Genomic DNA, 23,345 nt, shown 5'->3' with positions numbered 1-23,345 from the left:
CCTTCCTACATGATACCCTCAAAGATCTCAACTCATCAAATGAGCTTTTAGCAGAGGTACATGCTTTATTGTTGAGGGAGCTGTGTAACAAAAATTAATAGTCCAAAATGAAGAAGGTATAACCATTTTAAAGAGAACATTTATACACTATCAACAATGCTGATGGTGAAATCACTGAGATGTTCTATGGGCACAGGTCATGACACTTTTGCTGTGTCTTCTAATATTCTCCATTTTCTTTCTCTAGTCAATACATGATTCCTGTTACTACATTGTCCAAATTAAAGGGTGGCTTTGTAAAGGATTTTTAGAATTAGAAAAGCATGGCTGAATCCATACCACACCTGTCCACACACTGTTTCTAGTATTGAGCTGCAGCTCACAATTTATTGCAATACCACACACAACCTGTAGACATTTGTGGCGCTGTGTTTGTAAGAAAACAGCTTTGACTTGTTTCATGTCAGAGAAGCAATGTGCATTTGTAACTTCTCATAGAAAAAAAAAATCATTCATCTGCACTGCCCCATTGAATAACATTAGACAGAGTGCGTTTTTTTCACGGACAGCACTTGGACAGAAAATACAGTCGTGTGAAAAAGCTTTAATCCTGATATTAAAATGAGAAAGCAAGAGAGTTAAGAGGGTCAAAGTGTATTTAATCTCTGCTCACCCAGCCTTCCTCACAGCTGCAGGGAGAAAAGACACTCAGGAGCTGTCAGTTATGCTATGTGGGCAGAGATTCAACAGCAGAGAAGGAGCTGAAGAGCTGTCAATCAGGTTGGGTGGCTGGAGATTAATCATAGAAATGGACACTGCAAGTCAGGTTGGGTAATGGGAGATTCAGCAGCAGAGGAGGAGCTGAGGAGCACTCAATCACGCTAAGTGGGTGGACATGCAGCAGCAGAGAAGAGGAACACTGAGGAGCTTTAATTCAGGTTCTGTGCATGGAGATTCAGCAGCAGCAAGGAGCTTAGCGGCATTCGATCAGGCTAGAAGTGTGGAGATGCAGCAGCAGGGAGGAGGGACACTGAGGATGTGTCAACCAAGCTAGAAGCATGGAGATTTGGCAGTAGAAAGGACACCTATAAGCTGTCAATTATGCTTAGTAGACAGAGATACAGCAGCAGCTGGAAGAAGAAACACTGAGAAGATGTCAATCTGTCTACGTGGGAGGAGATTCAGCAACATGGAGGAAGGACACTGCCAATCAAGCTAGATGGACAGAAATTGAGACTAAACTTTACAAATAGATTCTAAAGCCATTCTGCTGAGAATTTTCAGAGTAAGTTCACATCAGATCCAAGGCACCTCATTAATATTGCAGTTTGTATTGTGAAATGTTAACATGTTAACAGGTTATTGCAAAATCAAGTTTTTTGTTTCTGTCGTGTTTTTTTAAAAGCTTTTCATCTCACGTCAATCATCTAGGAATTTGTTAAAGAGGAAAAGTTAGGCATGCACACAGTATAAATACACGACATAAATCAGCTGTGACACTGAAAGCACTGACAGTTGAAGTGGATAGTATTGATTACAGAATGCCATGTAAACGGCACATGGTGGCAAGAGTGGGATCTTGTAGGCAACGAATGAACGGGCTTCCGCGAGAGGTGACGAGTTCTCCTTCAATGGACGTCTTCAAATAGAGGCTGGACAGATATGTGTCTGAGATGGTTTAGTGAATCCTGCATTGAGCAGGGGGTAGGACCAGATGACCCTGGAGGTCCCTTCCACCTCTAACATTCTATGATTCTAACAGTATGTAGGGCACATGGGCTAGCGTAAGTATCTACAAGATCATGGCTAGGGCCCTATTGTATTGTTTGGATGACTTGGTCAGAACAGTTCTATTATGACAGATTGTTTTTGGATGTTCCTAATATGCTGTGGTTAGTACATGAAAAAGTGATCTAAGAAGGGGAAATAGTAATACGGTCATGAGTGCCCAAGGCTCATTGAGGCGTGAAGGAACTATGGAGACCCAACCTTGTAGTGTTCTACTTACATGATCCGATACTAATATCTTGGCACCAGATACCACAGCAAACCTTCAAAGATCTCTAGAGCCCATGTCTCAATAGACCAGAACTGTTCTGGGAATCTAAAGGGGACCTACACCTGCATAAAGGTAGATAGATGTCAGTTTATCAAGGTGTAGATGCCTTTCTTAATCCAGGACTTAGTGCAGAAAGGTTTCAGTATCATCTGGCACCGCCCCCCCCTGTAAGTCATGAATTAATAAAGACATCTTTCCTTTTTACTTGGACATTGAAGTGCTACTGTTTTTAAGTATACCTACTAAATATGTCTTTTCGTATATTGTTCTTTTCTTCTTACTTTTCTTTGTATTATTCATCATTTCTTAACTTACAGTAAGAGTATAAGCAGAAACTCCTAACTCGGAGGGAGTGTCTCTCTGACCAGACCCCTTTTCTTTCTGCAGTGTCATCCATATCTAGAGAAACCCATTAAATAGAGGCTGTACACTCTCCCTTTATCAGTTTCTTGCAGGACTTGACAAGAACTTAGTTACGTCACCATCATCATGGCGTACGACACTAATATGAGGTTTAAATTTTCCATCTTGGCCATTGGACTCCAGATACTGCTCATTGTATTATTTGGGATATTTGTTCGATATGACACACAAAACCCTTTACCCTCTCACAACGCCACGGAAAGGGACGATGAATTCATTGACTTATATCCATGTAAGTATCACTTTAATATATTGTTTGATTATTTGGAAAGTTTGGATTTTTGTTTATTTTTTTTACATGTAGATAATTCATAATTTTCTATTATTGTAAATTATTTATATTTTGCGATTTAACATTCATAAAAATAACTGAACCATGAATAAAATTAATAAAATAATGCAGGTAGTATATTCAGAGACTAAAAGATAAATATTTTTAGACACATATAATAAATACAGCAAAATGGGATTACCGGTACATTTTATTTTTCAGTTTGATTAAGGTTAATTAGCAAATCTATTTATGCTTGCAATAATTAAATATTGTATTAATGTATTACATATTTTTTTATGATTAATTACATTAATTAATTATATTACTTATTCATTAATTTTCATTTCTTCTGTTATTTTACTATTGTTGATAAAATTAATATATTACATTTTGCTGCCAAAACCAAAGATAAATACAGCTTATCACAGGAAGTATTGCAGAATAGAATAGTCGGACTGTGTCTAATTACCGGTATACATCCATGAAGCAGGATTTCCTCTTAAAAGATAGCTGACCGAAGTCTGAAATTTACATTAAGGAGAGAAGAGCAAAATTGTAAAGAGACATCAATTTACTGTAAAACAAAATAATAAATATATACAGTATATATATATAAATATATATATATATATATATATATAAAAACACACACAAATATATATATAGATATATATATATATACACACATATATAGATGTATAACTACAGTATATACATATAATAGCTATTGAACCAGTTCTAATCCCAAGAGGCGAGCATTTTTATAGGTACATTTTTAATTTTATTAATGGTGCCGGAGTAAGCACGTGCGCAAACCTTGCTATCATGCGCCATTTTTTTTAAAGACATTGACTGCAAATTCGCATATACAGTGTCTTCAATAAAATGGCGCCATAATGTGGTATGCACGCGTGCTGACTCCAGTGCCTCACTGCGCAGGCGCCACGAATCCCGGCTTCGGACAGAAGGACACGTCCAGGATATATAGGATGTACTGAGAATACAGGGGTGTGTACTCACTTATGCTGAGCGCTGTATGTATAATGTACTGAGAATACAGGGGGGTGTACTCACTTAGGCTGAGCGCTGTATGTATAACGTACTAAATATACAGGGGGTGTACTCACTTATGCTGAGCGCTGTATGTGTAACTTACTGAGAATACAGGGGGTGTACTCAAGCCGAACGAATATAGAAGGGTGTACTCACTTATGCGCAGCACTGTCTATATATAACGTACTGAGAATACAGGGGGTGTACTCACTTACGCTGAGTGCTGTATGTATAATGTACTGAGAATACAGGGGGTGTACTCACTTACACCGAGCGAATATAGAAGGGTGTACTCATTTATGCGCAGCACTGTCTATAAATAATGTACTGAGAATACAGGGCGGTGTACTCAAGCCGAACAAATATAGAAGGGTGTACTCACTTATGCGCAGCACTGTCTATATATAACGTACTGAGAATACAGGGGGTGTACTCAGTTATGCTGAGCGCTGTATGTATAACGCACTGAGAATACAGAGGGGTGTACTCACTTATGCTGAGCGCTGTATGTATAATGTACTGAGAATACAGAGGGGTGTACTCACTTATGCTGAGCGCTGTAGGTATAACGCACTGAGAATACAGGGGGTGTACTCACTTATGCTGAGCGCTGTATATATAACATACTGAGAATACAGGGGGTGTATTCACTTACGCTGAGGGCTTTATATATAATGTACTGAGAATACAGGGGGTGTACTTAATTACGCTGAGCGCTGTATGTGTAACGTACTGAGAGTACAGGGGGATACTCACTTACGTTGAGCGCTGTATGTATAACGTACTGAGAATAAAGGGGGTGTACTCACGCTGAGCTCTGTATGTAAAACTTACTTTGAATACAGAGGGGTGTACTCACTTATGCTGAGCGCTGTATGTATAACGTACTGAGAATACATGGGGGTGTACTCACTTACGCTGAGCGCTGAATGTATAAAGTACTGAGAATACAGGGGGGTGTACTCACTTATGCTGAGTGCTGTATGTATAATGTACTGAGAATACAGGGGGGTGTATTCACTTATGCTGAACGCTGTATATATAACGTACTGAAAATACAGGGGGTGTACTCACTTACACTGAGCGCTGTATGTATAACGTACTGACAATACAGGGGGTGTACTCACTTATGCCGAGCGAATATAGAAGGGTGTACTCATTTATGCGCAGTGCTGTCTATATATAACGTACTGAGAATACAGGGGGGTGTACTCAGTTATGCTGAGCGCTGTAGGTATAACGCATTGAGAATACAGGGGGTGTACTCAATTTCGCTGAGGGCTTTATATACCTGTATAATGTACTAAGAATAGAGGGGGTGTACTCAATTACGCTGAGCGCTGTATGTATAACGTACGGAGAATAAAGGGGATGTACTCACTTACGCTGAGCCCCGTATGTATAACGTACTGAGAGTACAGGGGGATACTCGCTTACGTTGAGCACTGTATGTATAACGTACTGAGAATAAAGGGGGTGTACTCACTTACGCTGAGCGCTGTATGTAAAACTTACTTTGAATACAGAGGGGTGTACTCACTTATGCTGACCGCTGTATGTATAACGTACTGAGAATACATGGGGGTGTACTCACTTACGCTGAGCGCTGAATGTATAAAGTACTGAGAATACAGGGGGGTGTACTCACTTATGCTGAGCGCTGTATGTATAAAGTACTGAGAATACAGGGGGGTGTATTCACTTATGCTGAATGCTGTATATATAACGTAATGTGAATACACGGGGTGTACTCACTTATGCCGAGGGAATATAGAAGGGTGTACTCATTTATGCGCAGCCCTGTCTATATATAACGTACTGAGAATACAGGGGGGTGTACTCAGTTATTCTGAGCGCTGTATGTGTAACGTACCGAGAATACAGAGGGTGTACTCACTTATGCTGAGCGCTGTATATATAACGTACTGAGAAAACAGGGGGTGTACTCAATTTCGCTGAGGGCTTTATATATAATGTACTGAGAATACAGGGGGTGTACTCAATTACGCTGAGCGCTGTATGTATAACGTACGGAGAATATAGGGGTTGTACTCACTTACGCTGAGCGCCGTATGTATAACGTACTGAGAGTACAGGGGGATACTCGCTTACGCTGAGCGCTGTATGTAAAACTGTCTTTGAATACAGAGGGGTGTACTCACTTATGCTGAGCGCTGTATGTATAACGTACTGAGAATACATGGGGGTGTACTCACTTACGCTGAGCGCTGAATGTATAAAGTACTGAGAATACAGGGGGGTGTACTCACTTATGCTGAGCGCTGTATGTATAATGTACTGAGAATAAAGGGGGTGTACTCACTTACGCTGAGCGCTGTATGTATTTCGTACTGAGAATACAGGGGGATATTCACTTACATCTAGCACTGTAATTATAACGTACTGAGAATAAAGGGGGTGTACTCACTTACGCTGAGCGCTGTATATATAACGTACTGAGAAAACAGGGGGTGTACTCAATTTCGCTGAGGGCTTTATATATAATGTACTGAGAATACAGGGGGTGTACTCAATTACGCTGAGCGCTGTATGTATAACGTACGGAGAATATAGGGGTTGTACTCACTTACGCTGAGCGCCGTATGTATAACGTACTGAGAGTACAGGGGAATACTCGCTTACGCTGAGCGCTGTATGTAAAACTGTCTTTGAATACAGAGGGGTGTACTCACTTATGCTGAGCGCTGTATGTATAACGTACTGAGAATACATGGGGGTGTACTCACTTACGCTGAGCACTGAATGTATAAAGTACTGAGAATACAGGGGGGTGTACTCACTTATGCTGAGCGCTGTATGTATAATGTACTGAGAATACAGGGGGTGTACTCACTTACTCTGAGCACTGTATGTATAACGTACTGATAATTCAGGGGGTGTACTTACTTAGTTTGAGCGCTGTAGATGTAATGTACTGAGAATAAAGGGGGGGTTTACTCACTTACGCTGAGCGGTTTATGTACAATGCACTGAGAACACAGAGGGTGCACTCACTTACGCTGAGGACTTTTTGTATAACTTACTGAGAATACAGGGGGTGTACCCACTTACGCTGAGCGCTGTATGTATAACTTACTAAGAATACAGGGGGGTGTACTCACATACACTGAGCGCTGTATGCATAACTTACTGAGAATACAGGGGGTGTACTCACTTACGCTGAGCGCTGTATGTATAACGTACCGCGAATACAGGGGGGTGTACTCACTTACGCTGAGCGCTGTATGTATAACATACTGAGAATACAGGGGGTGTACTTCCTTACACAGAACGCTGTATATATAACGTACTGAGAATAAAGGGGATGTTCTCACTTCCGCTGAGCGCTGTAGATGTAATGTACTGAGAATAAAGGGGGTATACTCACTCCACTAAGCGCTGTAGATGTAACGTACTGAGAATAATGGTGGTGTACTCACATACGCTGAGCGCTGTATGTATAACGTACTAAGAATACAGCGCGTGCACTCACTTACGCCGAGCGAATATAGGAGGGAGTACTCACTTATGCTCAGCGCTGACTATATAAGGTACTGAGAATACAGAGGGGTGTACTCACTTACGCTGAGCGCTGTATGTATAACGTACTGAGAATACAGAGGGGTCTACTCACTAACGCTGAGCGCTGTATGTATAACGTACTGAGAATACAGAGGGGTCTACTCACTAACGCTGAGCGCTGTATGTAAAACTTACTGAGAATACTGGGGGGATACTCACTTATGCTGAGCGCTGTATGTATAACGTACTGAGAATACATGGGGGTGTACTTCCTTACGCTGAACGCTGTGTATATAACGTACTGAGAATAAAGGGGGTGTACTCACTTACGCTGAGCGCTGTATGTATAACGTATTGAGAATACAGGGGGTATACTTACTTACGTTGAGCGCTGTAGATGTAATGTACTGAGAATAAAGGGGGGTTTACTCACGCTGAGCAGTTTATGTATAATGTACTGAGATTACAGGGGGTGTACTCACTTACGCTTAACGCTATATGTATAACTTACTGAGAATACAGGGGGGTGTACTCACTTATGCTGAGCACTGTATGTATAACGTACTGAGAATACAGGCGTGTACTCACTTACGCTGAGCGCTGTATGTAAAACTTACTGAGAATACTGGGGGGTGTACTCACTTATGCTGAGCGCTGTATGTATAACGTACTGAGAATACAGGGGGGTGTACTATCTTACTCTGAGCGCTGAATGTATAACGTACTGAGAATACAGGTGGTGTACTTCCTCACGCAGAGCGCTGTATATATAACGTACTGAGAATACAGGGGGGTGTACTCACTTATGCTGAGCACTGTATGTATAACGTACTGAGAATACAGGGGGTATACTTACTTACGTTGAGCGCTGTAGATATTATGTACTGAGAATAAGGGGGGGTTTACTCACTTATGCTGAGCACTGTATGTATAACGTACTGAGAATACAGGGGGTGTACTCACTTACGCTGAGCGCTGTATGTATAACTTACTGAGAATATAGGGGGGTGTACTCACTTACGCTGAGCGCTGTATGTATAACGTGCTGAGAACACTGGCGTGTACGCACGTACGCTTAGGGCTTTATATAAAATGTACTGAGAATACAGGGGGGTGTACTCACGCTGAGGGCTTTTTATTTAACGTTCTGAGAATTCAGTGGGGTGTACTCACTTACGCTGAGTGCTGTATGTATAACGTACTGAGAATACAAGGGGTGTACTTCCTTATGCAAGAGCGCTGTATATATAACGTACTGAGAATAAAGGGGGTGTACTCACTTACGCTGAGCACTGTATGTGTAACGTACCGAGAATACAGAGGATGTACTCACTTACGTTGAGCGCTGTAAATGTAACGTAATGAGAATAAAGGGGGTTGTACTCACTTATGCTGAGCAGTTTATGATTAACGTACTGAGAATACAGGGGGTGTACTAACTTACGCTGAGCGCTGTATGTAAAATATGCTGAAAATACAGGGGGTGTACTCACTTACAGTGGTCACTTTTTCATTTTGCGACTGCACTCACCTCTAGAGGTACAGTAGCATGAGGCGTTGTCTACAGTTTAACCCACAGAAGTTGCTCAGGTAGTGCAGTTCATCCATGATGGCACATGAGTGCGAGCTGTGGCAAGAAGGGTAGCTGTGTCTGTCAGCACAGTGTCCAGAGCATGGAGCAGATGTCAGGAGACATGGAGAGGGTCATAGTGTAGCACCCCGAGGGCTCGGCTGCTACAGGGGTATTGCACCTCAGACCAGAGGTGTGATATTCCACTCCCAGGTAGGGATGGAGTGTGGACCAGGGCTCAGAAGGCTGCATGCACCACACACACCCCATTTCCGAGGGACAGCTCAACGGTGCTCCCACAGAAGTGCAGGCATGACAGCTTCTGTTCCTAGCTGGAGTGGGGAGGGGGAGGAAAACCCAGTGGTGTAGGAGCAGATAGGGGTGGGTCTCTGGGCATAGGTAGGAGCCCATTGGTTGCTAGTCACCTGGGCTCGGGTGTTAGAAGGAGGTATAAAAGGTGGGCACCATCTTAGAACAGTGTTCAGTCTGGGAGAGGAAGTGACAGAGCAGGGCCTCTGTGGAGCTCTGCTCCGGAGGCGGGCCTAGCCTGTGAGGCCCAGCCAGCACTGAAAGAGAAAGAAGAAGTTCAGTCAGTTCAGACAGACAGTCTGAGGAGAAGACAGGAAGCAGAGTCCCTGCATGGGCTCTGCTCCGCAGGCAGGCCTTGTCAGGAGGCTGGAGCCTGAGAGAGAGAGAAAGAAGAAGGAACAGAAAGGACAGTAAGAAAGGAAGCAAGGAACAGGAACACAGAGAAAGGCCCAGAGACACGAAGGCAGAAGGAACCCTAAGGACCCAGGAGATTGCGGGTGACGGGTAGGCAGAACAGGGTACCGGAACCCAAATTGGTGGAGGCAACAGACTCCTCAGCCAAAGACCGGAGGTTGTTACCACATCTTGGTGCGACCCCTCACTACATCCACCAGAAAGGCATAAGGTAGAGAAGAGAGCTCTGAACCACACTCTGGAATTGCCTGGGAGTTGACCGAGTCCCTCACCTGGTGGACGCAGCACGGCTTGGGCAGTCATCGCCTGCAGCATTGACATGAATAACAACTGTGAGTAAAGCATTGAAAACTGCAACTGCACGTCTCTGTGATTCCTTGCCGCACCAGCACCATTAGTATTGGGACGCTCACACCATCACTCTCATCTCTCACATTAGCTGCCCTGAGGCAATACTTCTCCCGTGGGGAGTCATCCCAAACTTAGCTGCGCAAACAACATCAGCCTCAGCGGTCTGCAGCGCAGCGGCGTTCCCCACTGACCGCAATCCACGGGTGGCGTAGTCGGACAATTATAACACCAATAGACTGCCACTGGTTTGACCACCCTGGGCACGGACCGGGTCACCGCCACACGGAGACTACAACCCCCAGCATACTACGAAAAGGCCCGGTTCCGGGTCCCCAGCACAGGCCCAGGGGGCGCGTCAATAGGAGGTGAACAACCCAGCAGCAGGACCGTTACCTCTTCCTTTGTGCAAGGAGGAATAGGAGGGGCACTGCCAGAGGCCTGCAAAATGACCTCCAGCAGGTCACAAATGTGCATGTGTCTGCACAAACGATTAGAAACCGACTCCATGAGGGTGGTATTAGGGCCCGACGTCCACAGATGGGGGTTGTGCTCACAGCCCAACACCGTGCAGGACGCTTGGCATTTGCCACGGAACACCTGGATTGGCAAAGTCGCCACTGGCTCCCTGTGCTCTTTACAGATGAAAGCAGGTTCACACTGAGCACATGTGACAGATGTGACAGAGTCTGGAGACGCCGTGGAGAGCGATCTGCTGCCTGCAACATCCTTCAGCATGACCGGTTTGGCAGTGGGTCAGTAATGGTGTGGGGTGGCATTTCTTAGGAGTGCCGGGAAGGGCCACACAGCTCTTCATGTGCTCGCCAGAGGTAGCCTGACTGCCATTAGGTACCAAGATGAGATCCTCAGACCCCTTGTGAGACCATATGCTGGTGTGGTTGGCCCTGGGTTCCTCCTAATGTAGGACAATGCCAGACCTCATGTGGCTGGAGTGTGTCAGCAGTTCCTGCAAGATGAAGGCATTGAAGCTATGGTCTGGCCGCCCGTTCCCCAGACCAGAATCTGATTGAGCACATCTGGGACATCATGTCTCGCTCCATCCACCAACGTCATGTTGCACCACAGACTGTCCATGAGTTGGCGGATGCTTTAGTCCAGGTCTGGGAGGAGATCCCACAGGAGACCATCCACAACCTCATCAGGAGCATGCCCAGGCTTTGTAGGGAGGTTATACAGGCACGTGGAGGCCACACACAATACTGAGCCTCATCAGGAGCATGCCCAGGCATTGTAGGGAGGTCATACAGACACATGTGGAGGCCACACACAATACTGAGCCTCATTTTGACTTGTTTTAAGGACATTACATCAAAGTTGGATCAGCCTGTAGTTTGTTTTTCCACTTTAATTTTGGAGGTGACTCCAAATCCAGGCCTCCATTGGTTAATAAATTTGATTTCCATTGATGATTTTTGTGTGATTTTGTTGTCAGCACATTCAACTTTGTACAGAACAAAGTATTCAATGAGAATATTTCATTCATTCAGATCTAGGATGTGTTATGTGAGTGTTCCCTTTATTTTTTTGAACAGTGTATATACAGTATATATATATTAAAACCCCACACTACATGGGCTACTGAAGGTCTTTTTACTTTTTGCTAATTTTTTACTGCTGCCTATTTTATACATATATACGCGTGCATAAACAATGCTAAAATGCTAACAACTTGGTCATTGCTTTTATGTGTCAACGCATTCTGTCCTGAGACTAAGGCCACGGCACCACTATCAGTATTTGGTCAGTATTCGGTCAGTATTTTTTCTCAGGAGTGGGAGCCACTTTCTAATTACCGATAGATTGAAGTTGGCGTCAAGGCTTTCCAGGTCTTTTTACACCTCTCTATCTTCATGTGTTCAATACTTTTCCCTGTGTCATTTCTTATTATTACACGTAATTTATGGACATCTATGGTGATTTCTTTGCCTGTGTGGATTGGATGGGTTGTTGTTACCGACATCTGGTGAGAATTTGATGTCAATAGCACCTTTAGAAATAGATTTACTTAGAAAATTTTTGACATGGTCAATACTTATTTCATCCGCTCTATGTCAGCATTTCATGCACAGCACATCCATGCAGGTTTAGAACATAAGGATTTTTAATTTTATATTGTACAGTTTGTTACCAATGAATGTTTTCTGGACATGGAGTTCACACTTGAAAGGTGTTTGGTTTAGAAATTGCATTCGCTGCTCCATATCTGTCCAGTTTCAGTGCCCTTGTGCTTCTCTGATTCTACAGAGACAAGGCTGGATTTGCTTTCATCATGGGAACGCAAACAGTTAAGGTCAGCAGCCCATTCATGCCGTCCGGGCTGAATTGTCAATCATATAGGACTGGACCTCCTCCTGGCAAGCAGGAAGCCTGTGCTGAAGAAAATTCTTAAAATAACCCCTTTAGGGAATTGATCACATCTCTCCTGGGGCAATGGGGCCAGATGTTGGGTGATAAAGGGGCACTGGGCTTGAGTATTTTTAAGAAGCAGGACTTACTGCAAAGAGCAGAACTTATTAAATGCAAAGCTATATAATCTATATCTCTCTTACTAATACCATGGTTTTTTTTTGCCTTCCCCTGGATCAACGCTGCGGAATAGCTGCAGTGCATAAGAAATAGGCTGAACTGGATGGACGCTTGTCTTTTTTCGGCCTTTTAAACTATGTAACTATGTAACTATGTAACCTTAGTGTAGACATATAGTCATTACCTGTGGCCTGGGAGATGGACGTGGCCTATGGGGGCCCTCACAAAGGCTCCTGGCTTGATTAAATAATGCACTTTAATATTTGTATCTTCCTCAAATTCCACCAAGGACAATATCTGCAAGGAGTTCTCTATGTTCTCCCCGTGTTTGCCTGGGTTTCCTCCGAGTTCTCCGGTTTCCTCCCACACTGCAAAGACATATAGGGAATTTAGATTGTGAGTCCCAATGGGGACAGCGATAATGTATGTTAATCGCTGCAGAATATGTTGGCGCTAAATAAAAATAAAGATTATTATTATTATTATAATTGTTGAGTGGGGGAGTAACAGCAAAAAAGGTCCCCTATTTTTTCTCTCATGTATTTCTCAGAATACGTTATAGTTTTTTGTTTCTTGGTTTGAGATGTTTTTTCCCATCCACAGAAATCCTTGATTAATAAAACAATTAAGGCGCGAGGTCGTCGGGTTCTTATCATTAATCCATTGAATGAACAGGGGTAAATTAAGCTGCTTTCCCTTCCAAATTAATTTCCTTCCCTTTCTGGCTTCAGGACAAGGGAAACACTTTCAGGGACACGATGACTTCTTTTCTACTGAGGTCTTTCTGAAAAACATTAATCAAGATGCCTAAGAATTATGATATAGTTACGTGAGTTTCATAGGATACTATAATCAGATGTATACAAATTAGTTACTGCAATGAGATGGCCGGGAATGAAAATGTGCTGGAGTGGACACCTTGGACTTCCTTTACAGTTAAAGCCTAGCCGCCAACTGTTCTGGATCCAGCGGGACTGTCCCGATTTGGGGGAACTGTCTCACTGTCCAGAGCTACATCCTAAATCTCACTTAGTCTATGCAATGAATATTGTCTGCTCTTACTGAGCTCATTGCTCAGCATTCCCTCATCAGGGGAAGGAGCTGACATCTCTGTTCTCCGTTCCTATTATTATTATTATTATTATTATTGAATGAACTGATTCCTCTCTTTTCTTGAAATGTGATTCAAACTCCCAACCTGTAGCACTGGAAGCATCAACATTAACAATGAGCCACAGGCTGCTCTATCAAGTTCAGGAGAATTTTCTGCACTTGAATGTGCATTGTATTTTTCTTCCTTACAGGCACATTGTACTTAAAGTATACATACTTGATACAGGTTTCTGCTACCTAATCTGAGAGCAGCATAATGTAGGGACACAGATGCTGATTCCAGTGATGGATCACTTACTGGTTGCTTACTGTAGTTTTGATAAAATCACTGTTTTATCAGGAGATTATCACTGGAGGACAGGTAAACCTGCTGACAGGGAGTCCTACCTATTCATGAGCTCTGTAAAACTCCGCCCCACCACTGATTGGCTGCTTTCTGTTTACACTGCACATGGGCAAAAAGCTGCCAATCATTGTGGGTGGTATTATACGAAGCTCAACATTCAGAGAATTGCTAGATTTACAGCAGATGAAACAGTGATTATATCAAAACGACAGCAAGCATCCCAGTAAGTGACACATCACCAGGTTTAGGGTCTCTGTCCTTACATTATGGTGCTTTCAGATGGGGTAGAAAAAACTTGGTGACAGATTCTCTTTAAAAGTAAAAAAAATCCAATCGCTACTTTTTCTCTAGTTAACAATAAAGAAATAATAAAAAAAATCTACATATATTTATTTTGTATCGAAGCATCAAAAAGAATGTCCGGTCAATCAAAATATAAAATTATTTAAGCCAATGGGGAAACGCCGCAACCAGAAAAATATTCTAAACTTGACAATTGCAGTGGTTTTGGTTACTGCAATAACACAAAAAAAATGCAATAAGAAGCAATCAAAGTGTTGTATGTATCCCAAAATATTATGAATAAAAGCACCAGCTCATTACACAAAAAAAAAGAAGCCTCCACATAACATTCCATTACCATCAATGGAGCTATGTGGACCAATAATGTAGCAAAAAAATACACATTTTTGGTATACCTGTAATCAAACTAACCCTGAGATTCATGTTTCCCGGTCATTCTTACTGTGACATTACAAGCAGATATCAGTGAAAAAAAAAAGTTATGGCCTTTTTAAAAAAGGAGACAAAAATTAGAATGCAAAAATGAAAATTAGCTGTGGAGAGAAGGGGCTAAACATGGGGATCTCATTGACTTACAATCCATCTGATTTCATGGATGGCCTCACTGACCGTAATCGGGTAACAAGAGCTTGGGTCTTGGCTCTTTTGATCACCAACGAGACCCACTCCCTTCTCAGGTGGAGAAGTCTTGCTTCTCAGGGGTACACATCAGTTTTTCCAATAGTCACACTCACATTTAGCACACTGAGCGACAACTCGTCAGGGCTGCACTCACATTCTGATGGTGCAGTCACTGTGTACATACATTACATTACTGATCCTGAGTTACATCCTGTATTATACTCCAGAGCTGCACTCACTCTTCTGCTGGTGCAGTCACTGTGTACATACATTACATTACTGATCCTGAGTTACATCCTGTATTATACTCCAGAGCTGCACTCACTCTTCTGCTGGTGCAATCACTGTGTACATACTGTACATTATATTACTTATCCGGTACGGATCCTGAGTTACATCCTGTATTATACTCCAGAGCTGCCCTCACTATTCTGCTGGTACAGTCACTGTGTACATACATTACATTACTGATCCTGTACTGATCCTGAGTTACCTCCTGTATTATACTCCAGAGCTGCACTCACTATTCTGCTGGTGCAGTCACTGTGTACATACATTACATTACTGATCCTATACTGATTCTGAGTTACATCCTGTATTATACTCCAGAGCTGCGCTCGCTATTCTGCTGGTGCAGTCACTGTGTACATACATTACATTACTGATCCTGAGTTACATCCTGTATTATACTCCAGAGCTGCACTCGCTGTTCTGCTGGTGCAATCACTGTGTACATACATTATATTACTTATCCTGTACTGATCCTGAGTTACATCCTGTATTATACTCCAGAGCTGCACTCACTATTCTGCTGGTGCAGTCACTGTGCACAGACATTACATTACTGATCCTGTACTGATCCTGAGTTACATCCTGTATTATACCCCAGAGCTGCACTCACTATTCTGCTGCTGCAGTCACTATGTACATACATTACATTACTGATCCTGTACTGATCCTGAGTTACATCCTGTATTATACCCCAGAGCTGCACTCACTATTCTGCTGGTGCAGTCACTGTGTACATACATTACATTACTGATCCTGAGTTACATTCTGTATTATACTCCAGAGCTGCACTCACTATTCTGCTGGTGCAGTCACTGTGTGCATACATTACATTTCTGATCCTGCGCTGATCCTGAGTTACATCCTGCATTATACTACAGAGCTGCACTCACTATTCTGCTGGTGTAGTCACTGTGTACATACATTACATTACTGATCCTGTACTGATCCTGAGTTACATCCTGTGTTATAATCCAGAGCTGCACTCACTATTCTGCTGGTGCAGTCACTGTGTACAGACATTACATTACTGATCCTGTACTGATCCTGAGTTACATCCTGTAGATCTTTTATTATAAAAATGAAAAACATAACAATAATAATAACAGAAACATAACAAAATTAATAACCAGAAAATAAACAATGTAATGAACTGGTCCAGCCGCTCCCTCTCTCCTCACACACATATTATACATATATACACAATAATAGCTGCCTACACCATGACATCTGGTCCGGTTACCAAACAAATAATAACAATATAATAAACAATAACCGACAAATTATATACAAACTAATATATACATTCTTTTTTTTTTTTTTTTAATATAAATAAAATAAATACTAACTTTACAAATATATACAAGACAAAACAAAACCCCCCACACTCGAGCCCACCAGTCCCTCCCCGGCACTGACCTGAGAGCTGGTCCTGCGCCTCATGCCTCAGACCATGTCCAAAGTCCATAGGACAGATCAGGCAGTGCCAGTTTTCCACCCAAATAACCAGTGTCCCACAAGATGAACCCACCTCCCCCCTTTTCCCACCACCCAACCTAACACCTACACCCAAACCCATATATACAATATATACAATAACAAACAATAGAATAACACACAATACAATAACCACAACTGACGAAGCCCAAGTTCGGCGCCTGCAGCCCTACATCACTGTCTACTGATCAAAAACAAAAATCTATGGTGTCAGCAGCAGCCCACCACCAGGAGAGGAGATGACCAGACTAGGGCACACTAAAAGAAAAGCCCCTCCAGAGTAGAGAGGCCCTCCGTGTACCCAGTCTCTCATACTCCAGAGAACGCACCTTCACCAGGTCACCGAGTATGGTCCTAAACACATCGTCCACTGGGAGGATTTTCCGCTGCGTCGATACTAAGCACCGTGCGTTCCACGTGTGATACCTAACCACTGCGCTAACTAGAAATAAGGTGCAGCGGTCCCGACCACTCAGGTCCCCGAATGCTCCATAGGCCCATTCCGCATAAGAGAGACCGGCCAGCCGGGGCCAGCCAATGGAGGCGCCCACCCTGTTGTACACCTCTGTGTTAAAGGGACAACGAAGCAGGAAGTGGTCCATGCTTTCAAGCATGATACCACAATGCTCCAGAGGACATGCTTTCAAGTTCCAGTCCTCAGAGCTCCTACACTTCAGATTGTCCCTCACACACAGTTTCCCATGGAAGCAGCGCCAAGCCAAGTCCCAAAACCTTCGAGGGGATCCTGATAGAATTCAAAAGATGCAGACCCACCCCAAGATCCCGACTTGGGCAATCCCTGAGCGCCAAAGGCCTCTGAAAATGGGTCAACAGAACCCTTTTGACCTCCCACATTCCCAGACCCCACCGGCGAATTACCTTCAGAACCACGGTAGCGTAAGCCGGGAGATGTCCATGCGGTGTGCGGAGATCCTTCACTTGCCCTCCTGTCTCCCATTCCTGGAAGAAAGGCTGAAACCATCCCTTACAGGAGAATACCCACGGAGGAGCCCTCTCTTTCCAGAGGTTTGCAATATTGATCTTAATGAAGGTATTCACAAGGAATACCACAGGGTTGACTATACCCAACCCTCCTAGTCTCCTCGTACGGTAAGTAACCTTCCTCTTGACCAGGTTCAGTCTATTCCCCCATAACAGTTGAAAGATCAAACTGTAGACCCGAGTCCAGAGAGGCTCTGGCAAGATGCACACACTGCCCAGATAGATCAGCAAAGGGAGCAGGTAAGTTTTGATCAGGTTTACCCTTTCCCTTAGGGTCAAAGACCAACCCTTCCATTGGTTCACCTTCTGAGTGGCGATCTCTAGCCTGCTGTCCCAATTTTGTTTGGGGTAATCCCCCTGGCCAAATTCGATGCCAAGAACTTTTGCAGAGACTTTGGGTTCTGGAAGGGTGTCCGGGAGATCAAAACCAGGATCTCCTCCTCCCAGCCAGAGACTCTCACACTTCTCCCGGTTGATCTTAGACCCGGATGCCTCCGAGTAGTGATTTACCTCTGACATCAGCCATTCTGCCTCCCCATCAGAGGAAACAAAAACGGTGACGTCATTGGCATACGCCACCACTCTCAGAGTGGCTTCCGGTGCTGCCCGGTCCATCCCGATCCCAGCCAACGGTCCACGCTCCACCCTCCTAAGAAGTGGGTCAATCGCAATCACGTACAGTAGCGGATTCAAGGGACAACCCTGGCGAACACCACACCCAACCTCAAAATAGCTGCCAATCCAACCGTTCACAAGCGGGAAACTCTCTGCCCCAGTGTACAAGGTCTTAAGCCAATCAACGAACCCCCCCGGCAGGCCATACCTCAGAAGGACAGACCAGAGGTACTCATGATTAACCCGATCAAACGCTTTTGCCTGGTCCAATGACAGCATGTATCCCTTCCAGTGACCAGCCCTACCCTGCTCCACCGCCTCTCGGACACAGAGTACAGCACTAATTGTACTGCGGCCCGGAACAGAGCAATGCTGGACCCCCGAAAGGAGCTGGGGTGCAAATTTCACCAGCCGATTAAACAGCACCTTTGCCAAAACCTTCCTGTCTGCATTGAGAAGCGCTATGGGACGCCAATTCTCAATGCAAGATGGGTCCTTACCCTTTGACAAGATGATCAGGGCAGACCTCCTCATTGACTTTGGCAGAGTGCCCGAGGAAAGACACTCATTGAATACCTCAGTCAAGAGGGGAACCAAGGCGTCCTTAAAGGTCTTATAGAATTCAGATGTTAAGCCATCTGGATCGGGAGATTTCTTTAGGGCAAGCCCTTCAATCGCCAACTTAACTTCCTCTTCCCTGATCATCTCTGTCAAAACGCCAAGAGAGGGGTCTACCCCTGGTTCGGGGACGGCTTCAGCCAGAAAAGCCGACATCTCATCCCAATCCAGATCCCTCTTCCCCAAGAGGTGCGAGTAGAAGGATCTGACGACCTCCAGGATCCCTGATCTGGATCTTTTCAGGGACCCCGCAGTGTCAACCAGTCCTGTAACAACTTTACTATTCACTGACATCTTGCAGTTTCTGTAAGGGTCGGGCGAGCGGTACTTCCCGTAATCCCTCTCAAAAACCAAAGATGCGTGTCTATCATACTGACACCTCATTAGCAAAGATTTCACTCTGGAGATCTCCTCGTGGCTACCTCCAGTTGAGACAAGATGCTCGAGTTTCCTCCTCAGGCCCTGATACAGGCGATACCTGTCCTGGCTCCTGAGGCTCGAGAGCTGGTGGAAGAATCTCGCCACCCTTTTCTTGAACATCTCCCTCCACTCTGACTTACTACTACAAAGATCCAGTAAGGGTACCTGGCTCTGAAGAAAATCCTCACAGGACTGTCTTATCTCCGCTTCTTCCAAGAGAGATGAATTGAGCCTCCAAAAGCCTCTTCCCATCCGGGGGATCTCTGTAACATTCAGGGAAAACAAAATCATACAGTGATCGGAGAACTCCACCTCAACAACAGATACTGCTGAAGAGACGGCTTCCTCCTTTAAATAAAACCTGTCTATCCTGGACCTACAGTTACCTCTATGATAGGTGAACCCCTCGTGGCCTGGGGTGTGCCGGATGTGGACATCCACCAGGCGAGCCTCACTAGCTATACTATTAAGGGCGACGCTATCATAAGTCAGCTTGTCTCTGGAACCTCCTCTATCCCGGGGCCTCGTGACAGTGTTGAAGTCCCCTCCAAAGACGACCTGCCGACTCGTAAAAAGGTAGGGCTTGATCCTCGTAAAGAGACACTTCCGGTCCCACTTAGATTGGGGACCATAAATGTTAATGAGCCGAAGCTCCTGTCCCTTCATGAGGACATCTAATATCAGGCACCTCCCCATTTCTAACTCAATAACCCGTCGGCATTCTACCGGTGCAGTAAAAAGGACCGCCACTCTGCTATACGGCTCGGCCGCAAGAGACCAATAGGAGGGCCCAAGTCTCCACTCCCTCTTAGCTATAAACACCTCTGCCATATTTAGCAGCCTGGTCTCTTGCAAAAAGAAAATGTCAGCTTCAACCCGGCTGAGAAAATCAAAGGCCGCAAATCTAGCCATATTTGACTTAATGCTGGTGACATTAATGGATGCCAGCGTCAACGGAGTGGGTACCGCCATCATTGGTGATTGAGTTAGATGGCTTTCTTCTTCCCACTCCCCTTATCCTCTGCCTCAGAGGATGAATCCTTCCCCCTCTTTAATGACACAGAGGTGTCCATTCCCACATTTTTCTTTCTTTTTTCGTCCTCGTCTCCGGACTCTGGGCCAGTCCCTCCCCCCAAGGACCTTGCATCCCCAGGAGAAGGAGACTCGGTGCCCCCTGTAAGCTCCGCTGAAGCCGGAACCTCACCCTCAGCCTCCTCCTCAGAGGAAGATATGTTATCAAGGGCTTGGAACCGGTTAGAAAGACCAACCAGAGGGGAGTCGGTTTTACCTTCCTTAGGTACCTTGGTCAGAGCGGGAGAAGATGTTTTATCTCCCTTCTTTTTCTTCTTTTTGGTGCCGAGCTTACGCTTGTTCTCTAGCCACCGCTTATTATCCTCATCCATACTTTCATAATGGGAGGATTCTGAAGCAGAGGCAGTTTCCTCCCTGTGGATCCTCCTGACCTCCTCATCCAACTCATCATCCCTCGGGGCCTCAGCAGCAACACTGGCATCCAGGACAGGGGCTGCCCCAGTAGTCTGGGGCTCGCCCCGCTCCCTCTCCTGTCTGCGCTTGTCTAGACGCCTCAGCTGGGCAGGCGTCTTTTTATTGCTTTTCTTCCCTGGCCCCTCAGCTCCCCCACCTCTGCTAGTCCCCTCCCCAGCAGAATCGGCCTCCCGGCTTTCTCCCACCGGGGTCTCGACCGCATTAGCAAAGGAGCGAAGACAACGGCTGAATGGGTGACCTAACTCACCACACAGGTGGCACCTAATCTCCACACAAGAGGCGGCAAGATGGCCAACACCCCCACATAACGCGCATTTCTGCACGGTGCAGTTTGCACTGAAGTGTGTGGGGTCACCGCACCTGTGACAGAGCTTTGGCTGCCCCTGGTAGAAGACCAGGATACGAACCCTACCCAGGAAGGCAGACGATGGAATGTGGGCAACCGTACCACCTGAACGCTTAAGTTTTACCATAAACGTCCAGGCCCCTGACCAGATACCAAACTCGTCACGGTTTTTCTTTGGCATCTCCACCACCTCTCCATACCGACCAAGCCACGTCATGATGTCATAGCAAGAAAGCGACTCGTTACGAGTCATCACGGTCACTTTCTTGATCTGGTTTTGGCGAGACACTGCCTGAACGGCAAAGTCTCGCCAGTCGGGCTCATTTTTTGCCAACTCATAATTCGCCCAGAAGAGCTCAAGCCCCTCCGGCCGAACAAAGCTGACATCAAACTCAGGCGTGGAATAGGGATGTATCAAGGCGTAGATGTCAATCGCCTTGAAGCCCATCCTCAGCAGGAGCTCCACAACTTTAGACCTTGGCGGACATGCATCACTGCCCCTCCACCGAAGATGGACCACATTCCTACGCACACTGCCTGGCCCGGCTGTTGGGAGGGACCACACTGTATCCCCCCCTTTTTGCTCTCGGAAGGCCCCGAGGCCATGCCTCTCTATCCAGAAGGATAGATCAACCTCTCGACCCTCTACCATTAGTGATCTCTCCCCCTTCTTTAGAGCCTCCAGAAGGCGCCGTTGCAACATGCCATCCCCAAAGCCTGGAGACGAGGAGGATGCCCTATTTGCCCCGGAGGTGACACTGGCATAACTCTGGACAGGTGTTGCCACCCCCGGGGGGGCAACCGGACCAGTGACCACATCAGCCCCAAAAGCATCACCATTACCCACCTCCATCTCACCCTCCACCAAACCAGCAACCTCACCACTAGACAATGAATTAGCCTCATTCACCCCCACCACCACATTCATTCCTGCTGGACCAGTAACAATGGCGGATGACATTTTGACCTCCCAATCAGGCACAAGGGGCTCAGTCACCTCCATAGAACTGGAGGCGACCTCACCCCCGGTCTTATGTGTGCCCTCCACATCATCGGTCGGTAATTTCCGCTGTTTGGCATTTGGTATAATGTGCCGCTGATCTTTAGCTGCTGTTAGGCGCCGCTGATCTTTAGCATCAGGATCTTCCGGACCAGCGACGCCAACACAAAATAGCACTTTCGTGGGAGGACCAGAACGCTCAGCCCCGACAGCCCCCTCACACTGCCGCCGCTTCTCAACTAAGTGATCAGCGGCAACAGCATTCAGAGGTGCCGAGGCTACCGGAGCTGCCCCCAACACCGGGCTGCTCCCCCCTCCCACTGAGGAGCGCACTACAGCATCGTGGCCTGATGGAACGCCCGCCGCCGGGCCGCCCTCACTGTCCAGCCTCTCGGCTGATGCACCTCCTGCTGCGCCCACGCTACTACAAGCAGAGACGGAGCTCTGCGCCTCACTACCGCGCTCTGTAATCTCCCCGCGCCTTTGCACCGGATCCACAGCAGAACCCGGGCTGGGCTGGGCAACGGGGCTTATACAGCGAGCTGAGCCTGCCGCCGACTCAGGGGGTACAGGGATGGGGGCATATACGTATCTAACCGCTTCCTGCAGCTTTGGCTTGGTCTTCTTTGCCTTTTTGTGGCCCCCAGGTGCCTCTTCTGGTAGATCATCACCAAGATGGAAGTTTTGGAGGCACACTGGGGACTCCAGGAGCTTAATCTCTGCCATTAGCGCCCCTCCCTGGCCGCTGCTGTCACTGTCCTCCCCAGAGCCGGCAGAACTGCGACCGGATGTCACTATCGCCTGTCCTGCAGGGAGCTCGCTGCACGTGCCCTGCGGGTGACTTTGCAGGCTGCCAGGTGGGGCTTCCTGCTGGTCATCATCACTCTCATCATCCACCTGGCTCTCAGGCTGCAGCCCCATCTGCCTTTGCTCTCTGTTATCAGCCATTTCTCTGAAGCGGTCTTCATTAACTAGTTTTTCCTTAAAAGGACCACTCTGCTCCCTGATGTCAGCTTTCCTTAGTTCCAGCAGGTGAATCTCGCTGGTCAGTCTTTTTATCTCTGCTTGGAGCTTGGCCTTCCTCTGTTTGGAGGCCCCCACAGCTTTTGCGCTTGTGCAGCGCAGCTCCTCCCGGAGCCTCCTGACGAGCT

General features: G+C 45.8%; 1 protein-coding gene across 1 annotated transcript in view; it reads left to right on the top strand.

The window, feature by feature from the left end:
- The first annotated feature begins 2,458 nt into the window (after positions 1-2,458).
- The window catches only part of RHAG (Rh associated glycoprotein), a 110,588-nt gene continuing 89,701 nt past the window's right edge, over positions 2,459-23,345 (top strand). Inside the window, exon 1 of the mRNA XM_073674031.1 lies at positions 2,459-2,714. Within this exon, the coding sequence (XP_073530132.1) occupies positions 2,549-2,714 (166 nt within the window). The 5' untranslated portion in view covers positions 2,459-2,548. The remainder of the gene's footprint in view (positions 2,715-23,345) is intronic.

This window comes from Phyllobates terribilis, unplaced genomic scaffold (genome assembly GCF_046119375.1).
Source record: "Phyllobates terribilis strain yellow unplaced genomic scaffold, ASM4611937v1 Scaffold_3__8_contigs__length_932513732, whole genome shotgun sequence".
NCBI lineage: Eukaryota > Metazoa > Chordata > Amphibia > Anura > Dendrobatidae > Phyllobates > Phyllobates terribilis.
The sequence above is the reverse complement of the archived record's forward strand: the minus strand, read 5'-3'. Positions and strand labels throughout refer to the sequence as shown.